General features: G+C 37.0%; 1 protein-coding gene across 1 annotated transcript in view; it reads left to right on the top strand.

Moving 5' to 3' along the window:
* The first annotated feature begins 2,598 nt into the window (after positions 1 to 2,598).
* The window catches only part of LOC107677642 (pleckstrin homology domain-containing family G member 4B-like), a 52,767-nt gene continuing 34,898 nt past the window's right edge, over positions 2,599 to 20,467 (top strand). The window contains exons 1-3 of the mRNA XM_016472628.1: positions 2,599 to 2,776; positions 10,846 to 11,043; positions 13,139 to 14,300. Coding sequence (XP_016328114.1) covers positions 2,708 to 2,776; positions 10,846 to 11,043; positions 13,139 to 14,300 — 1,429 coding nt within the window. The 5' untranslated portion in view covers positions 2,599 to 2,707. The remainder of the gene's footprint in view (positions 2,777 to 10,845; positions 11,044 to 13,138; positions 14,301 to 20,467) is intronic.

The raw sequence follows: 20,467 nt of genomic DNA, 5'->3' as shown, positions 1-20,467 counted from the left end.
CGATTATGTAATTGTGGCATCCATAATTGTAATTGCGATTAGAAATTTGATTAATTGTGCAGCCCTAGTTCACAGTCTGCATTTGATCAGTTCATGCATTCCCTGGGAATCGAACCCATGACCTACTCTTTGAACTGGCCATTGCTTAAAGGAATAGTTCAGCATTATTTACTCATCCTCAAATCTGTAAGAGTCTTCATGCAGGTCTTGTAGCTCAAACAGTGGTGCAAGGTTGTGGGTTCGATACCCAAGCAATGCATGAACTGATAAAATGCATGCATTGAATGCAGTGTAAGTTGCTTTGGATGAAAGCATCTGCCAAATGCATGAATGTGAATGCTTCTGAATTGTTGCTTAAACAGGTCATCCGCTCGTTTCGATTCAAATGACAACACAATGAAGAACCGTGGCAAATATTTACAAAACACATTATGATATCAGCTAAATCCGTGTTAATCTCACATGTGAATGAGACACAATGATGTCATGTGACCAATGCTGCGTGTCAAGAATCCAGCTCTTCTAAATATAGCCCAACATGATTAGCCACAGCACACTGGCTCCTCTGTTTAACGTGGTTTTCTGGGGTTAACGTGATCTGGTGGAGGTCTGGCGGATCTTTAGGGTGGTAATGGACGACTCTGACATGTTTGGAGTTACACATTCCATGGCAGTGTGTGGACATGTTCACACTTTCCACACGCTCGGCGCAGGTGTGCCACACGCAGACAAGCATGCAAACACTCATCAACTCTAGTTGATTGAGTTAACTTGCTCAGTGGTTGCTCAGTTAAGTGTGATTAATGTGTGTGTGCAAGGAAAAAAAAAGACTTCTACTAACTTGAAAAAAGTTAACAAACTCCGTAATTAGGTTAGTGAAACTGAGTTTTATGAGTTCTGCTGGCTTGTTAGGGTGTGTGTAACTAGCAGATAACCTATTACTGTAGATATTTCTATGAAAACCCAGATTTGCTCAGTTGTAGCTCTTTTATAGCTCTGGAGACTCAATGGAGCTTTCACTTATATCAACTTTTATGCCAGATAATCAAATTTCTTACTGATACATTAAAAGAAATTGGAAAGAGAGAATTTGATGACAAGTATTTGAGCTCAGAATGAGATCTTTACATTTTGAGCACACTTCTGAGAAGATTTCTTTTTCCTGAAAGAAACATTTAAGATTTAAGAGTCTCCGTTTGCTCTCCAATGCTGTCGAGGAGAATCAGTTGAGTTATAAAATGGATTTATTTTTATTAATGTTAATATTTTAATTCTTATGAGAAATATTTAAGACTCTCCGTCTGCTCTCAATTTTATGGAAGCTTGTTTCCTCCACTACCAATTAAAGGTAAAAAAGAAATGAAAAAAAAAATAGCCTTTTTATTTCACAATTCTGAATTTTTTCGAAGAATAGTAAGATATAAACTCACAATTCTGACTCTTTTCTCACAGTAGTGAGTTTACATCTTACAAAAAAAATTTAAATTATAAAAAATAATATAAGACTTAAGAGTCTAAAAATAGAAAATACAATAGAATTTTTTCTTTCGTGTGTACAATTTTACATTGATTCTTATGTGAAATATTTAAGACTTAAGAGTCTCCGTTTGTTGTCCATTTAATTTCACTGCTGTCATTGGGGAAAAAAAATATTGCCGTATTTATGATGTAAAGGAGCATCAACTGAGATATAAAATAGATCTGTTCTGCATTTTCATTCAAATGTTTGACTTTTAGATTCTTATAAGAAGCATTTTTAGCAATTTTAGAGTTTCTGTTTGCTCTCCATTTAATCTCAGTGATGTCTAGAAGAATCAATCGAGATATAAACGTTTTATGGTGACACCTGAAGCCTTTATGTGTAATGCATTATAAAGGTTTTCATAATGCACACTTTAATGCATTATATCTTATCATAAATAATCGTAACAAATTTAAAATGCATTATATTTGCACATTCCTTGTTACATATTGACTGTTTGCCATGTGTTTTAATGCAAAATGCTCTCTAAATATGCAACAGTGAATATGCATTATAAGGTGCATTAAAATACTTTTTAATAGCAATGCATAGATAAGTATTGTAATGTATTCATAAAATGCATTAAAATGTGCATTAAAATACTTTTTAATGCATTATATTTAAAGGCTTCATTTAAAGCGTTACCTTGAATCCCAAGCACTTTTGTTTGTTTGTTAGTTAGTCTGCTAGTGTGTGTCAGCTCTAGTTTTTGGATTAGTGAGATTGAGCGCAGCACTATTGTAGTCGAGTGACCCGAGCCGCCGATGGCATGCTGCTGTCTTCTTTTTTTCTTTTCTCCCCCAAAAGCGACAGCATAAGCTGAAACCCTAGTGCATTTGTTTTGTCGGGACAAAGAGGGGGAGGCTCCGGCCGCTCGAGAGAGGAGGGGGTAGTAAAGGTTTGTTCCCCTGCAGGGCACTTGTGGATGGGGGTGTTGTTGTGCCTGTGTGCAGCTCAGATGTGTGTTTTCTCAGCGCTAAAGAAAATTGCATCAGTATGCATTATCCAGCTGGGAGAGGCCACAGGAGGAGGGCCGTCTCTCTCTCAGTCCTCCCACTAGAGCCGACTCAGTCATGGGCACAGAGGAGCCCAGCCGCTCTCTGCATGGACTTACACTGGATTAATCAACTCACCTCACTTTATTTATTTGCATATTTATGGTTTTTCTACTATCTTGAGCCCTGAATGCGGACGCGGAGCATTATGCACTCCAGAGTGAAGTCGCGGAGCTGCGATAATTACCTGAGTATAAAGGTAAGCGCAGGTATTGTGACTGTCCTGTTAAACAGGAAAATGTCTTTGCTTACTGCAGGTCCATAAATAAAAACACTTTTGTTACTTTAAATAAAATAAATGTTAAGTAAAATATAAAAAAGCGTGCACTTATTTTATTCCAGCTGTTTCCAAGTCAACGTTTCTCATTTTTATTTAATTTAACTTGATGTACTGAAATACCTAAAACTAAAACTCAAATAAAATTAATTAAAAAAAAAATTACTAAAACTTTAACTAAAATTAACATGAAAGTAGAACATTCAACATATTCAAAATATGAACAAAAACTATATTCTGTAGTATATTTACATTAATTCATTAGTAGATGCTTCTATCCAAACTGACTTGCAAATGAGCAAATGTTATGGTGCCTTTACAGTATATACACCATCATAACCATATTTAGATTATATTTTGGTTGTTTTTTTGTTAGTTTTGGGGTTTAAAATACTCTTAATATTCAGTAATATTATCAGTCTGACTACTGTTGGATGAGAAAACAACTTGAACTGAATTGGTCTGAATGATGACATCATTGTCTTTAATTGAACTTGAATCGTTCAGCTTAGTTATTGAACTGAATTGAGTCGGATAATGGCACTGTTTTCTTTTTAGAGCTGTTTTATAGCAGAGTTTGAATTAGTCTCTTATTCGGAGGAGTTTGCATGATTGATTCTGTTATTTTCCTGGTTATTTCTCAGAATCTGTGTCGCAACAGTCTGTCTTGACTTGACCTTCCAGGTATTTCTGTGCTAATTCTAATGACACAGTGTTACCATCTTTTAACTCGACCTGTTTGGTAATGAGTGGCATTAGGGCTCACTTTAGTCTTTTGTGCTGTATTCCAGACATCATGGGAGCGGCGTCTTGAATTGATCCCTCAAATACAGCACTTTAACTCGTCTCGTAATCACCCATCGTTTGCTCACGGTGTCTGTGTGAGCTCTGAGTTTGCTCTGTGTTGTTGTGTCATCGCTCAGAGATTCACTACAGAACCTGTTTGAGAGCAGCTGCGTGTGGCTTTTGTCCTCAGTGAGTCGATGGACGTTCCTTCTGTAGACGTCAACCTGTTCGACAGCTGCCAGTCACATCAGGTGCGCCGTTCACAGACTGCTTTCAAAATGATGGATTTAGCCAGAGACGTCACCATTATTCAGACATTCAGCTGATGATATGCAAATAATTGCAGTTAATAATTGTAAGCTTAACACACAGACACAATTATAATAATTATAATAATATTAATTATAATAGTTTAATAATAAAAATTTAATATAAATAAAATAATAAAATACTGTATATAATATAATATTTATTTGAAAGAAAATAAATCTTTGTTGTTGTTGTTCTATATAAGACAGAAAGTCATACAGGTTTGGAATGACATGATGGTGAGTAAAAGATGACAGATTTTTTATTTATTTATGTATGTATGTATGTATATTTATTTATTTAACCTTCGTTACGTATGAAAGAAGTCCTTAAAATGTTTGTTTAATGAGCTGTATTAACTGGATTTATTTACAAACAGACAGACAGACAGACTAACAAATACAAAAATAAATAAAGTTTTATCAAATTAAAAAGAAAATAAATTAAATAGAAAAAAAACTCCTTAAATTACTTGTTGCATTTGTAAATTGTTTTGGATAAAACCATCTGCCAAGTGAATAAATGTAAATAATATATTTTTGTTTATTTTTAGAAAAGCAAAGCAAGCCTGTAAACAGTTCAGGAAGTTTTCTGATGTCTTCACAGATGTTTTTTAAATAGCCGGTTCAGTTCAGCATCACGTATCTGAGTCGTCAGACCCCTGCTGTCGGCCCCATTGTGTTTCTCCTCCTCTATAATCCTGCATTTGTCCTCAGACGCTCTGGAGAGGTGTTAACGCTGCTTTGACACCTGCATGTACGAGGCGGCTCTCAGTAACCTGTGCTCTCGCTCCTGTTTCACTCCCTTCATGCTCCGCTGGAGAGCCTTTGTCTTCCTGACCCACTAGAAAGACCTTCCCGTCAGACTGTCAGGAGTTCACACGCGGTTTATTTAGAGCGGCTTCGTTTGGTGAATCACAGCTTAGTTACTGTATGCTTGCATTGCAGTAAAAGGCGTTTAAGTGCAGCTCAGGTCAATTAGAGCATCAATTATGGCAACGATTTGTTAAAACTGCATTTTTAGTGATCTGTTCAGGGTTCCCACAGTCTTGGAAAACTTTAAATTGTGGTTTCCAGGCCTGTAAAAGTCATAGAAGTCAATGAAACCTTAAAGTCATACTAATAATTTCCATAGTGAATATCAGTATTTAGTTGTTTGTTTTGTTTTACATTTAGTAAAAAAAAACCGATATATATATATATATATATACTTATCCCCAATTGTAAGTCGCTTTGGATAAAAGCGTTTGCAAAATGACTAAACATAAACGTGTGTATATATATATATATATATATATATTAAAGATTTATGGGAGATTTTTGTCCTGCAAACAATATATATATCAGCATATTAGAATAATTTTCTATGGATCATGTGACACTGAAGACTGGTGTAATGATGCTGAAAATTCAGCTTTGCATCATATGAATACATTAAATTTGAATATATATACATATAGAAAGCAGCTATTTTAAATTGTAATAATATTTCACAATTTTTCTGATTTTACTGTATTTTGATCAAATAAATGCAGCTTTGATAAGACATGAACATTCAAAAATATTATTTATTTCAAACTTTTGTATTATTGGGTTTGTAAGTCTGGTCACTTTAAAAAAGCAAACCGTTCCTCAACGAGCTGCATGATTTTGCTGCAAATGATGTGCTGCGGTTCAGGATAGATATGAGAAAGAGTCTGTTTGAGTCTGTAGGTCGTGTGGTTTTGTAGCAGATGTCCGTCTGTTTTAATAGAGCGGCAGTGAGCCATCTGGAATCCACGTCGTTTAGATATAATTATGGGTCCGGGTCTGATCCGTCACCATAAACACCATCAAAGAGGGCAGATCCTCCCAGATCCCACACACATCTCCTCTGAGCCACACTTGTGCTTTGGCTGCTATTAAAAGCTCGTTTACTGGCTTCAGCCAGGTGAAATAACTTCTTCAAGGTTATGGAAATGCATCAGAAGCTCTCCTTCTGCCCAGTCTTATTTAATCTTTCATCTTCAAAGCCACACATATCTCCAGTTCTCTGGAGATCCAGCGCTGTATGTTTAGTCTTCTCAGGCTTTAAAAGTGGTGTTTTGGGTGGGCGCACTGAGACTGATATGCAGGCCGTCCTGAATACAGCTTGTAGTTTAGACCATCGCTAAAGTTTTCAGGTTAAAACATGTTGTTGAAAAGATCTTCAGACTCCACATGTGCCAGAACCCTCAAACCCCATTAATTAACCTTTGATCCCCAACAGAAAGCCAAAATAAAAGGTTATTTGGTGGGGGTGTCTTGATAATGTTTGTATTCTATATATATTTCAATATACTTGAAAAAGTATTGAATTTATTTGAACACATGCATATATTTCCCCCCCCAAAAAAAGTTTAGTAGTGTCTTAATATTTATATAAAAGTAAAATAAAATATTTTGACAAGTGTATATATATATATATATATACTTTATATAGGGGTTAGGGTTAGGTTATAATCATTGCATTATAATAATTGCATTATTTAAAAAAACACATGCACAAAAATGAAATATATAAATAATAAACAAAAAATATGTATTTATTTATTTTTGGAAAAAAGAGAATATAATAAAATTAAATATATGTGTATGTAATGTTTTAAATAGGTATACATTCAAAATATTGTATAACTTGTATAACTTATGTATATATTTTCATATATATGTTGCAAAATGCACTAAATAAAATTATATATTATTGTTAACTTGCATTTATATTTACTAACACACAAAAACTAAATAATATATGATAATAAAATAAATTCTATCTATCTATCTATCTATCTATCTATCTATCTATCTATCTATCTATCTATCTATCTATCTATCTATCTATCTATCTATCTACCTATCTATCTATCTATCTATCTATCTATACTGTATAGGGCCCTATTATCATTTTTACTCCTGAAAGTCCGCAGGCCCTGAGGCCCAAGCAGCTATTTTGTAGCCTGCCACAGTAACCTAAAAAAGGACCGTTAAACGATGTTAGAAATCGTGTTGCCTTTCCTCCCATTGTTAGCCCTTTCCTCCAAACGGCGGTTCTGCTCTTCCCTGCAGTTCGAGCGCTGTGATTATTCCTGAGTGATCGAGTTTCCTAGAGCACCAGTTAAGACTTTCTGCAGGAGAACCAAACAATGGCTGCCTGTGGAGGAGTGACCATCTAATACAAGGCCAACAGAGCAGAAAGAACAGGGACAGTTAAAGTCAGAGCTTTTCTGGGGAATTTTCCTGGGCTTTTCCCATCTGCAGCTCAACTCAAACAAGTTCATTTCCATTTTCTGCACTCCTCTGCCCATTTAAAGTGACAGTTCACCTAAAAAGGAAACTGTTGTTGATTTACTCGCCTTCAGGCAATCTAAGATAAGACTTTGTGTCTTCAGTAGGCAAGTAAATAAAGATTTTTAGCTGAAACCGAGGTACTTGGTGATTCATAAAATGCAAGTCAATGGCTACCGGCACTTTGAGAGTCAAAAAAGCACATCAGACAACACAAAATGTGACTCCTGATGATATATTGAGGTCTTATGAAGCGAAACGATTGGCCTGTGCAAGAAATTGAACATTATTTGCATGGTTTATGTAAAACTTTTGAACCAGTTCTTTTTATTGAACTATTTGAACCAGTTCATCTAATCGGACTGAATCATCTGAATCAGTTCGTGTCTCTAGCAGCACAGATCTACAAGCTACTCAATCAGAACTCACTTTCAGACGCCTGACAGTCACTGAGCTGAAATAGCAGCGTATCTGATTCTGTGATGAATGAACTGATTCAGTTCCTCCAAGAGACACTGAACTGAACTGAGCAAACGGTTCGACTCGGACTGAAGACTGATGAGCCGCTGATCTGCGCATGCGTGAACCGAGAGCTTGAATGAAGGGGAGAAATGAACGTTTTATGGTTTCTCATGGTTTATGTAAAAAGGTGAGCTGATGAAGACTAGTTTATTCACTTTATATGCTTTAGAGACATAAAACATCCACATTTCACATCATTATTTGGTGCTTTAATCATATAAATGCGTATACGTTATGTCATTGCATGATTACATAAACAAATTGCGAATCAGTTATTTGAACCAGAAACAAACTGTTCGAAAGAGTCTCTGGATTACAGGTAATAATGTTGTAAATAATGTTTAGTTTCTTGCACAGACCGATCGTTTCACTTCGTAAGACCTCAATATATCTTAAGGAGTCACGGGGATTAAAACCCATTTAATCCCACCGGTCACAATAGTGACCGTAAAAACGGTTTTCATTGATAAAGCTGTAAAAACCTTACTGACTGATGTTTTAGTGTACTTCCTGCAAATATGGAAAAAATAAAGGGTCTCAATTAAATACGTGCAGTGTCACATGATTTGTGCAAATTGTCACATGACCAGAGCAGGTTACTTCCTGTTTGCACCTTGAGAAGATGATGGCTGCATCAAAGCTCAAAAACGAAAGGCTAGTAAAGTATGTTAACATAAAGATTTTTGGCACACAATATCTTTAAGGTGTCTAGAATTCACATATATTCATTTTTGTTGAGTGTGGTCATAGAATGAGTAAACATGTTGATGGTCACAATAGGTATACAATATAAATCCAGTTGCATTTGTTAGTGAAAATTACACTAAAATTTTGCAATGACAAAATATTACATTAAATTAAAAGTTCAAATGTTACAAAAAAGTTGCAATATTGATGTTGTAATACTGGTAGCACTAATATAAAAATTTGATGATATATGTTACAAGAAGCAACAGTTTTGAAATATGTCAATGGTTGTATTTTTTGTTTGTTTTTGTCTTATCTCAGTGTTCCTATCAATGTTGTATAAGGGTTTTTATGCATAATAGTAACCCTAGAATGTGATCAAAGAGTTTAAAATAGCTGGGCTAAGATATATAACAATTTTTTGACTGCAGAAATATGTTAATTCAGTAAACACATTATCCCACCGGTCACAGTTGTGACTGACCATAAAACACAATTTTTCACTTTTCCAAAGAATTAAAAAAAAAAGAATTGTTGATTATTTCAAAGGGTTAGTAATGTCACATCATTTGGATATTTTCATGTCTGGGAAAGATATGGGATTAAAACGGGTTAATTTTGTGTAGCCTGATGTGCGTTTTTGACTCGGTAGCCATTGACTTGCATTTTATGAATCACCAAAGAGCACGGTTTCAGCTAAAAATCTTCTTTACCGTTCTACTGAAGAAAAACTCAACTACATCTTGGATTCAAATTAACAGCAAATATTCATTTTAGGCTGTACTGTCCCTTTAACCTAAAACTGAGCGTCCCAGGTCGCGGTTGTGTTAGTCTAGGATACTGTGACACATATCCGGCTGGAAAGTCCTCTGCTCCACAGATATGATGTAGTTCTGCGTTAGGGACAGGATTTTCCATCCCGCCTGCTATTGTCCAGTTGGTGACGCTACATTGACAGGTGTTTCCTGTCTCATCAGTGTCCCGCGACCTCCTGACATCCTGCTGTTCGTGTTTGTAACTGGGAACTGTGGGATTGAACTTGTGACCATCAAACCGTCTCACTAACCAACCCAAACACAACATGCTGCCAATGTTTGCACGATCGCACTCTGCTCAATCATCGGGCGCTTGATTCAGTCTATAATGACAGAAAGTGATGCTTCATGTGTCCTACAGTAAATTAGTGACAACAAAATTTCAGCAATTGAAAATATTAAGCTAAAAATGAATTTTCGGTATTGGCCGAAACAGTTTTGTAGGGCTGAAATTATTGACATTATTTTTTATTTATTTATTTATGTTTATTGGACTAGCATGGAAATTTGTCATGTAATCTTTAAACTCGATATTGTATATTAACGGGCTGGTAATTCAGTTGACATTTAATCTATCTATCTATCTATCTATCTATCTATCTATCTATCTAGCTATCTATCTATCTGTGTGTGAATGTGTATATATGTATTATATTGTTATTATTATTATTATTTGTTATTATTATTATTCATTTTGGACATGCATGGAAATGTATCGTGCATAATGCAAATAAAAATATTTATATATAGTAAAATAAATGTTTTCTTATTTGTTCGTTAGTTTATTTGTATTATGCATAACAATTTTTCACACTTATTATGCTTTTTCATGCTTTTCGAATAAAATATATATAAACATGTCCATTTTTGGAATGCTAGGGCTGGGTTGACTATCGATTTTTATTTTTATTCAATCTTCATTTCATGAACCGAGATATGTGACACTGGACCACAAAACCAATCATAAGGGTCAATTTTTTGAAATTGAGATTTATACATCATCTGAAAGTTGAATAAATAAGCTTTCCATTGATGTATGGTTTGTTAGGATAGGACAATATTTGGCTGAGATGCAACTATTTGAAAATCTGGAATCTGAGGGTGCAAAAAAATCTAAATATTGAGAAAATCTCCTTTAAAGTTGTTCAAATGAAGTTCTTAGCAATGCATATTACTAATCAAAAATTAAGTTTTGATATATTTACGGTAGGACATTTACAAAATATCTTCATGGAACATGTCCTAATGATTTTTGGCATAAAAGAAAAATTAATAATTTTGACCCATACAATGTATTTTTGGCTATTGCTACAAATATACCCCAGTGACTTAAGACTGCTTTTGTGCTCCAGGGTCACATATATGCTGTTTTCAGTTGATGCATGAACAAAATTTCACTAAACATTATTTGAAGCACACCTGTCATCCAATAATTACAATAAGCTTTGTTGCTTTTGTTATATAACAAGCTTTTAAATATTGTCAATTTTATAGCCAAACTCAAACAATGTACAGTAAATGTTTGTGGTAGAAGGCGAGATTGACTGTGTGAATGTGTGATCTGTTGCAGGACTCGGAGTCGTTGGACCGCTGCATTCGGAGCGTGTTATCGGCTCTGTATCCCCCGTTCAGCGCGTCGGCGGCCACCGTCCTGTGGCAGCTCTTCAGCGTCGTGGAGAGACAGTACCGTGGAGACGGCCTGCACTGCTTCATTGACTTCCTGCTGCCCGCCAAGAGAATCCTGCAGACAATAACACAGGAGGCCTGTGTGAGTACTGTCAGCTTCAGCAGACGCATTTTCACTGAAGCATTTCCAAGTTAATAAAAACAGCGGGCAATATCTACTAATAGATCACAGTTTTTGTTATTTACCAAATGTATAATATAATTATTACATATAATATAATATATATTATGTATAATATAATTATTTATACAAAGCCACCTAGGTGACGTTCACACAATATATATATATATATATATATATATATGTGACCCTGGACCACAAAACCAGTCATGAGGGTCAATTTAATATCCTAATGATTTTTGGCATAAAAGAAAAATCAATTATCTTGACCCATACATTGTATTGTTGGCTATTGCTACAAATATACTCCAGCGACTTAAGACTGCTTTTGTGCTCCAGGGTCACACACATATATATACAGTATATATATTATATTATGCATAATACGTTTACATACATATTCAAATAAATAAATACATATTTGTTTTTTTTTTATATATGTATTTACATTATGCATAATGTCCATGGTTGTTGAATAAAAACAACTTATTTATTTATTTATGGAGCCTGCATGGTGATGCATCATGCATCACGCAATCTTTAAACTCGATATTGTGTATTAATGGCCTGGTAATGCAGTTTACACAGGTTTGCTGAATATTTTATTATTTTGGATAAAATATATTGTTGAAATCCATAGTGCTGCAGCTAAACATGTTCAAGCCATTTAAATGCTCTCAGAGAGAAACATTGTGAGAGTGGGAACATGAGAGGGAGGAGGAATACTTCAGGCTGAAAGAGGGTTCAGTGTTGCTCTGATAAACAGCCCAAACAGAGGGTGTTGTGAGCTCGCTGCGGAGATCTTGGCAAAGAGGATCAGGCTGAAATGAAAGACCTGCTCAGGGAGGCTTTGTATTTCTGCAGGTTAGCACTGTGTGAGCACATAGCTGAAACCTTACGCTCCTGTATTCAGCGCTGCCGTTGTTAGTCTGAGACGAGAGATCTCAGCGGCCTCATTTAACTCAGGCATGATCTTTGAGGGAGTCACAGTGTGCTGAACTTACATGTTCCGGCTGCAGCATCAGTATCATTATACAGTGGCATCAGGGAGTCACTAACAATGCTACTAAATTAACTGTTTTTTCAGTAGCATTAAGTATATAAGTAGCGAAGTTCTTTATTGATGTACCATGATAAAATGCCTTTTTCACACTGTGTTGTCTGTGCAGGTCTCTCATAAAAAATGTTGGCCAGTCTGATTTATTGTGTTAAATTGCTTGTTAGCGCACTACAATGTTTATTTATTTGTTTGTTCATTCATTCATTCATTCATTCATTCGCTGAATTATTTGAATCCCTGCAAGGAATTTTACATCTTTTTAATTTTAAATTTTAATCCTTATGTTTAATGTTTTCATTACATAAATTATAGTGTTTTCTAATTTTATTAGCTGATATTCTATTTATTGAAATTGTATCTTTTCAAATCAGTGATACTTTAATTTCATTGAGGTACTATTATAGTTTTTTTTTATTAAAAAAATAGTTTTTATTTTTATAATTTTATTTTAATTTTGGTTAAAGTTTTAGTAATTTTGTATTCCTCATTTTTGGTTAAAGTTTTAGTAATTTTGTATTCCTCATTTTTAGTAGTTTTTGTTTATTTTAAATATGTCTATATAGTTTTTTTTATTAAATTATTTCAGTTTCAGTTTTATTTATTTTTTAACATCAAGTTGAACTAAATGAAAATGAGAAATGAACTAGCTAAAATAATTAAAAAAGCTTTTTATATTTTATTTTATTTCGGTTAACAAAAATACAAGTATGCCACCTAGTTGTCATTTTTGCAATTCTATTGAGTGATAAAGAAATTATGATTTCTTTCACTTTTATAATTATATTTATAATTATATTATTTATAATAATTTAACTTTTAGATATATATTTTAGAATTCCATGATGTTCTAATTCATTGCATTTTTGTATCTTGAAATCTGCTTCAAGACAGGAATTAATTAATGATTACAAACTGCAAATAACTGCATATTGTTGCTTGTACCTGTAAGAAAAGTGACATTTTATCTAATGAATTCATCCTTTTAATTTTCCACAGCTGCGATTCAAAGGCCTGTTGCTGTACCACGAGGGATGGCCGCTGTCTTTGCATGAGAAGGTGGTTCTGCAACTCGCACCCCTGCATAAAGTACGTCTACGGCAGGGAGATTTCTACCTGCAGGTGGTTCCCTTAGGCCGCAAAGCTGCCAAACTGGTCATAAAATGCCTGTCAGGGAGCGGGCAAGCCATTGTGGAGATCCCTGTGGCCGAGAGCATGTACGGCAGCGTGTTCACGCCCGACTTCTTGCAGAATGTAATGCGTGAACGCAACCTGCACCCTCTCCAGAACTGCCTCCTCAGTACCGGTGCCGTGGTTTACCGAACGCCCTGGAAGAACGTGGTCAATCCTTTGTTTGTGACCAGCACCGCAGATTCAATCATGCAGGCGCGGAGCAGCGGCGGGACCCTGCGGGGTCAACTCAGTACCTGTAGCACCCACGGATCCACGGGAACGCTCAGTTCACGAGACTCCCTGGGCGCTGAGTCCACCGTGTCCGAGCCAGTCCTCAGCAGGAGCCTCACGGATATGGGCATCAGCTCCCTGCACTCGGAGGATTCGCCCTTGCAAAAGAGTCCTAACTCCCTTCCCCAGACACCCACCTTGGGCAGCCCGGATCAGGGATGCATTCGAGGCAGAATCGGCCACAAAATCCTCTCGTTTAGCACAGACCTTAGCAATCCCGGCCTTCACAAGCGGCATCCCAGAGACTCTGCTGCCTTCGAGTCTCGCCGGCTTTTCCGCAAGTCCTACATGGAGGCTTTGCAGAACCCTATGAACCTTGGCTCCAGCTCTGAATCAGTTCTTGAGGAAGGGACAGAGTCGGAGCCAGGAGCGCCTCGCGGCTCTGGCCCAAAGGAGCCGATCCCTCGGAGAATCTGTGTTCGTGGATGGCTGGGAGGAGATGAATCATGCAACGATTCTACCGCCGTCCATCCATCCAAGAGCGCCGAGCTCAGTCCGGGCGAGAGACGCTCCAAATCTCTTGAACGTGCCAAAAAGGCCTTGCAGGTTAAAGGCCACCGGGCTCGGTCGTCTTCCGGTGGATCCGGTAGTGGCCTTCCCAAGAAACTTATGAATGGTTATGCATTTCGTTTTGGAAAATTGGACTTGGAGGCGGCCTTTCCTGGCATCGAGAAACGGAGCAACAAAGAGAACTCAGGTAAAAACGTTTGCCAACTCTTTTGAAGTTTGCCATTCCAGTGCCAAGGTCATGGGTTCGATTCGCAGAGAATGCATGAACTGATCAATTGCATACCTTCAATGCAATGTAAGTCTCAGGGGTGTCCAATCCTGCTTCTGGAGGGCCTACGTCCTGCAGAGTTTAGCTCCAGCCAGTGCAAACACACTTACATGGAAGTTTCTAATGAGTCTTAAGACCTTGATTAGTTGGTTCAGGTGTGTTTAATTGGGGTTGGAACTAAACTCTGCAAGACAGCGGCCCTCCAGGAACAAGTTTGGGCACTCTTGGTGTACATAAAAAACGAGTACAGCATCTTGTTTGGGATTCTTTCCCACCAAAAACAAGACCAGAACAAGCTTCCCTTAATAAATCATGGCACTAGCAATGTCAAGATCATGGGTTCGATTCCCAAGGAATGCATTAACTGATAAAATGCATACTTTCAATGCAATGTAAGTCACTTTGGATAAAAGCATCTGCCAAATGCATAAATGTAAATGTCACCATATTGTACATCAGGGGTGTCCAATCCAGCTCCTGGAGGGCCAAAGTCCTGCAGAGTTTAGCTCCAACCAGTGCAAACACAATTGCATGGACGTTTCTATTGAGTCTGAAGAGACCTTGATTAGTTGGTTCAAATTCAGGTTCATTTAATGGCCCTCCAGGAACAGTTTTGGACTCCCCTGCTGTACATAAAGAATGTGGCAGAGCATCTTGTTTGGGATTATTTCCCACCAAGAACAAGACTAGAACAACCTCCCCCTATCAAATCATGTCACCTGAGGCCTTAAGAGCCAGTTCTGGTTCCAGACTTGGCGTTAACAACGACAAGGTCATGGGTTCGATTCCCAGGGAATGCGTGAAGTGATGAAATTAATATCTTCAATTCGGTGCAAGTCACTTTGGATAAAAGAGTTTGCCAAAAGCATAAATGTAAATGTCACCATGCTGTACATCAGGGGTGTGCAATCCTGCTCCTGGAGTGCCAAAGTCCTGCAAAAATTTAGCTCCAACCATTGCAAACACACTTACATGGAAGTTTCTAGTGAGTCTAAAGACCTTGATTAGTTGGTTTAGGTGTGTTTAATTAGGGTTGGAGCTAAACTCACCCTTGCTGTACATAAAGAACGCAGCAGAGCATCTTGTTTGGGATTCCTTCCCACGAAATACAAGACCAGAACAAGCTTCCCTTAATAAATCATGGCACTAGCAATTTCAAGATCATGGGTTCATTTCCAAGGGAATGCATGAACTAAAAACTAAAAACACATCTGTTCCACCTTTATTTGACCCTCTACGATTCACTACCAGCGGTGTTTTAGTGTTTAAAGGCGCTCGACTCTTGGGGGTTGCATGAAGTCTTAGTTTAGATGTAGGTAGAATAGTGGGGGAACGGGGAGTAGTTAGGAAGGGGATTTATGAATGAATTCTCATCTGTATTGACCGTTGTGATAATTATTGCATATGAATTTATGTGATTTGGGGTTTTTGAGTTGGTGTCATATTGGTAAGGATGGCATCTGTTGAAGACTTTATTAAAACTCCGTCGGAGACTTTATTGAATTTGTTGTCCAAAGCCCAATTGTGGGAGCTTATAGAATATTATGGGATTGGAGAATTAGACAAACGGGTAAAAAAGAATGATTTGAAAGCGATTTTGAAAGAAGTTGGGTGAAAAGAAAATTCTGTCGGTCGGAAAGGGCGCTCCATTGGAGTTAAAGGAATCAGTAGACATTTTTTCAGGTTTACCATTTGACCAAAAGAAAGAAATTTTGGAAATGCAACAAATGCATGATAGGGAGATGGTTAAAGTAGTTAAAGAACATGAGGTTGAGTTGGAAAAGATAAAAATGGATGAAGTACTTAAAAGACGTGAGATTGAATTATGGCAACTTAAAAATACTCAACAGTTGGAAGCTGAAAAATTGTCAAGAGAGTTTGAGTTGCAAGTTCAACAGTTAAAGTTAATTGGGGAAGGTAAATTAATTCCTGATGGTGCACCATCGAATGAAAATAGATCGCGTACATTTGATGTGGTGAGTAATTTAATGTTAAAATAAATGTTTTGTTAAGTATTGTTGCGTCTGGACTCCTCTTTGTTGCAGCCTAAGAGCCGGCTGTAACAGTATGTGTGTGTGTGTGTATATATGTGTATATATGTGTGTATATATATATATATATATATTAGTCTGTGTGTACCTTGCTACGTGTACTGTGTTAGGCTAACCGAGACTTGTCATTTGCACTTATATATTGTTGCTCTTTTGTTAGTTTTGACTGCTTTTATTGTCCTCATTTGTAAGTCGCTTTGGATAAAAGCGTCTGCTAAATGACTAAATAAATTAAATAAAATAAATAAATGAACTGATCAAATGCATATGTTGAATGCGATGTAAGTCACTTTGGATGAAAGCATTTGCCAAATGCATAAATGTAAATGTCACCAAACTGTCCAACAGGGGTGTCCAATCTTGCTTCTGGAGGGCCAGCCCACCAAGAACAATACCAGAACAAGCTACCCTTATCAAATCGTAGCATTTGCAATGTCAAGGTCATGGGTTTGATTCCCAGGGATTGCTGATGGGATGACATGCTTACCTTGAATGCAATGTGGACATCCTTGATGTACAGTATGGTGACGTTTACATTTATGTATTTGATCAGTCCATGCATTCCCTGGGAATCAAACCCATGACCTGGGTTTGATGCTCTGATGAAATGCTTACCCTGAATGCAATGTAAAAGCGTCTGCGAAATGCATAAATGTAAACCAGGCTACTGTACATTGAGGGTGTCCAATCCTTCTCCTGGAGGGCCAACATCCTGCAGAGTTTAGCTCCAACCAGCTCCAACACACTCGTGTGGACGTTTCTAGTGAGTCTATAGACCTTGATTAGTTGGTTCAGGTGTGATCACCCTTCATGTACAGTATAGTGATTTTTACATTTATGCATCTGGCAGATGCTTTTATCCAAAGCAACTTGAGTTGCATTCAAGGTGTGTATTTGATAAGTTCATGCATTCCCTGGGAATCGAACCCATGACCTTTGTGTTGCTAACATCATGCTCTACTGGAGCTAAACTCTGCAGGACAGTGGCCATACAGGAATAGGTTTGGACTCCCCTGCTGTACATAAAGAATGCTGCAGAGCATATTGTTTATGATTCTTTCCCACAAAGAACAAGAGCAGAACAGACTTCCCTTATCAAATCATGTCACCTGAGGCCTTAAGAGCCAGTTCTGGTTCCAGACAGTTGTGGTCCAGTGTGTAATTATCACTTGCAGCAAACTCCGGGACAGTCAACAAGCTTAGATTTTTGGAGGAGACAGCTTGTCATTCCTCTGGCATGATTTTATGGCTTGCAACTGGCTGCATGTGAGGGCTAATAGCGTGTGTGTTTTGGAATGCTTCAGCGGCCCTGCCCAATTATAGAGGGTGCTTGTCTTTCTGAAGTGTTTGCTGTACCCCAAAGGCACGATACTGCACTGAATGCATTGCCAAGGAGACTGCACTGTTTTATTTAGCTCTTCCTGCTATTGAGCGTTTGAAAGAAAGAGCGTTTTGCCCTCCGTCTAGTGCTTCAGGCAAGAGGTGTGTTTGGGTCTATCCGCAGGAAATTCCAAACTGTCCGGCATTCTTAAGATTCTTAAGACCGTGTATGACCAGATACATTTATGAGCAAAACCCGTCTTTTCATATTAATCCAGTTAGTTGATCTAGCTGTGCCAAGTGACATTATACTTGGTCAGTCACTTTATTTTCATTTTAATTGCGTTCCACTCCACTCATAATGAAATGATCCACATAGCTGTATATTAAAAATAAATAAAGATACTGTTTTTGAAATCAAATCTTTGCATAATTATGACAGGAAACACTGGAATCTAACAATGCCTTAGAAAAAAACAGTTGATCTTAAAAAAAATAAAGCATATACATAAACCCTATCGGATAAGCATGTTATAAACTTCTGAAACATTGGTGTTTCATATTTTAGAGCAGTCACTGCAACTTATGAAATAACTCAATTAAATCTGTATGTGGGAGTGTGTGTGGAAAAAAATCAGATGTAACCCCCTTTGTAATCCTTAACATGTTCATAAGTAACTGTAATTTAATTACACATTTTTTTCTTAGTAACTGTAACTGATTACAATTACTTTTATTTTGTAATTAAATTACGTAATTCCGTTACATGTAACTAGTTACTCCCCAACACTGTATATATATATATATATATATATATATGAATAATCTGCTTGAATGATATAACGAACTCTAACTACTTTGAACAGAGTAAGAGTAAGAACAAAAATATGACCTGTCACGGCAAGCCTGGTTAGGAAGTGGTGCTAGGTGAATTCATTCTCTATGGCTCTCATTTTACTTTCGTTCTCTATTTAACACACACACACACACACTGAGGGGTTTAGGTAAATTCCCATCTGGGATTCTGCAGAGTCCCTCTGTTCTCTGGCTTTCTTTCCCACACATGAAAATCAGAGCCATTATGTCTGGGAAGGAAGCCACAGCGGATCCGATGACCCACCTGAGGGAGGATCTCTGCGCCGCTTACCTGCTCGACTCCCAGCGCTGTTCAGCTCCCTTCCAGATGGTTTGCCTCCGTCATAATGGGGACCTTTGTGTCCCGTTGGGCCGGTGAGGATGCTGAAGAGAGGCTTAGAGAGTAAAGCCCATCTCCATGTAATATCTGTCCTGTTACAAAGCCCGAGCGAAGCAGGGGTCAGTCAGACTTTGTTCAGCAAACAAATGCCAATGACTTTGAGGCTGGATCAGATTACGGCTGATGTGGTTTTGCTTGGCCTTTGTGATTACATTGGGTCCCTTGTGATTTGAACTGGTTCCCATGATACCCCAGAGCTCTCACAGAGACGTATGCAAACTCAACCAAATGTTGTCGGGCGGCTTTCTGAACAGTGTTGGTTAGTGAATATCTACAAGCAGCGACACTATTAACTTGGTTTATCTTTCCCAGTAACAATATGTTTTCCAACTAGTAGTCGTGTACAGCTTTACAAACGAGCAAACTGATAAGAAACTCACATGTAGCATTGGAAATTCTGATTTGTTCTAGTGAATCAGTTCATTCAGATGATTCATGTAAATGAACTGATTCAAAAAAGTCTATTTGTTCTATTGAATCAGTTCATTCAGATGATTTGTGTAAATGAACTGATCCAAAAATAAAAGTCTATTTGCAACATTTTTATAGCATTGGAAATTAATTTTCATGCCAGTGAATCAATTCATCCAAATGATTCATGTAAATCAACTGATTCAAAAAAGTTTGTTTGCTACATTTTGATTTGTTCTAGTGAATCAGTTCATTCAAATAATTTATGTAAACTAACAAGCAACATACTTTTATAACATATTTAGTTACATTCTGAGTTTATTAATAATTATTACAGGTTTTTTTATTTTTTATTTCAGTAAGTATAATTATATCTGTTAAAGTTTAATGACGATACCCTGATTGAGAATCATTAATTCAGAAAAATGTGTGACCTGTGCTGGCAAAATGAGTAGTAATGCGCATGGGACAAACAAATGGAGTTGCTAACTGTCTTACAATGATATACGCCGGATGGTTTCTATTCTCCATCTCGGGCAAAGTCCCTTTTCTAAATAGTCTTTGATCTCTGGTGCATTTGAGCGTATTATCTCAATTTACTCAGTCGTTTCCCTCGAATCACCACATCGTGATAAGTTACTTAAAAATTAAAACATTTATGTCCAGATGTACATTTTTCCAAGAATACATTAAACAATTCGAGTCCAGTTGAAGTATATTAAACTCAACACAACATAATCTGATACAATAGGAATGAAGTCATGAATCCGAGTCATCTCTTGTTTAATATGTATTTCCCAGGGCTCATTGTTCAACGTACATTTAAACCATCACGTTAATAATGCAAAGGAGAGCAAGTAGAAAATAATATAATAATAATAATAATAGCGAAAAAAAATCACGTGGAGAGTCATAATGCACAACTGTCACCATTTAGAATTAAACAAACTTGTATTCGTGATGACCCGAGCTGACGCAGAAAGTTAATTGTGAAATGTTTGTGCTTTGTAGAGTAAAGTACCGGCAGTTCAAGCATTTTCATAATCTCT

This window comes from Sinocyclocheilus anshuiensis, unplaced genomic scaffold (assembly GCF_001515605.1).
Source record: "Sinocyclocheilus anshuiensis isolate Anshui unplaced genomic scaffold, SAMN03320099.WGS_v1.1 scaffold796, whole genome shotgun sequence".
NCBI classification, from domain to species: domain Eukaryota; kingdom Metazoa; phylum Chordata; class Actinopteri; order Cypriniformes; family Cyprinidae; genus Sinocyclocheilus; species Sinocyclocheilus anshuiensis.
This window is presented reverse-complemented; position numbering and strand designations above follow the sequence as displayed.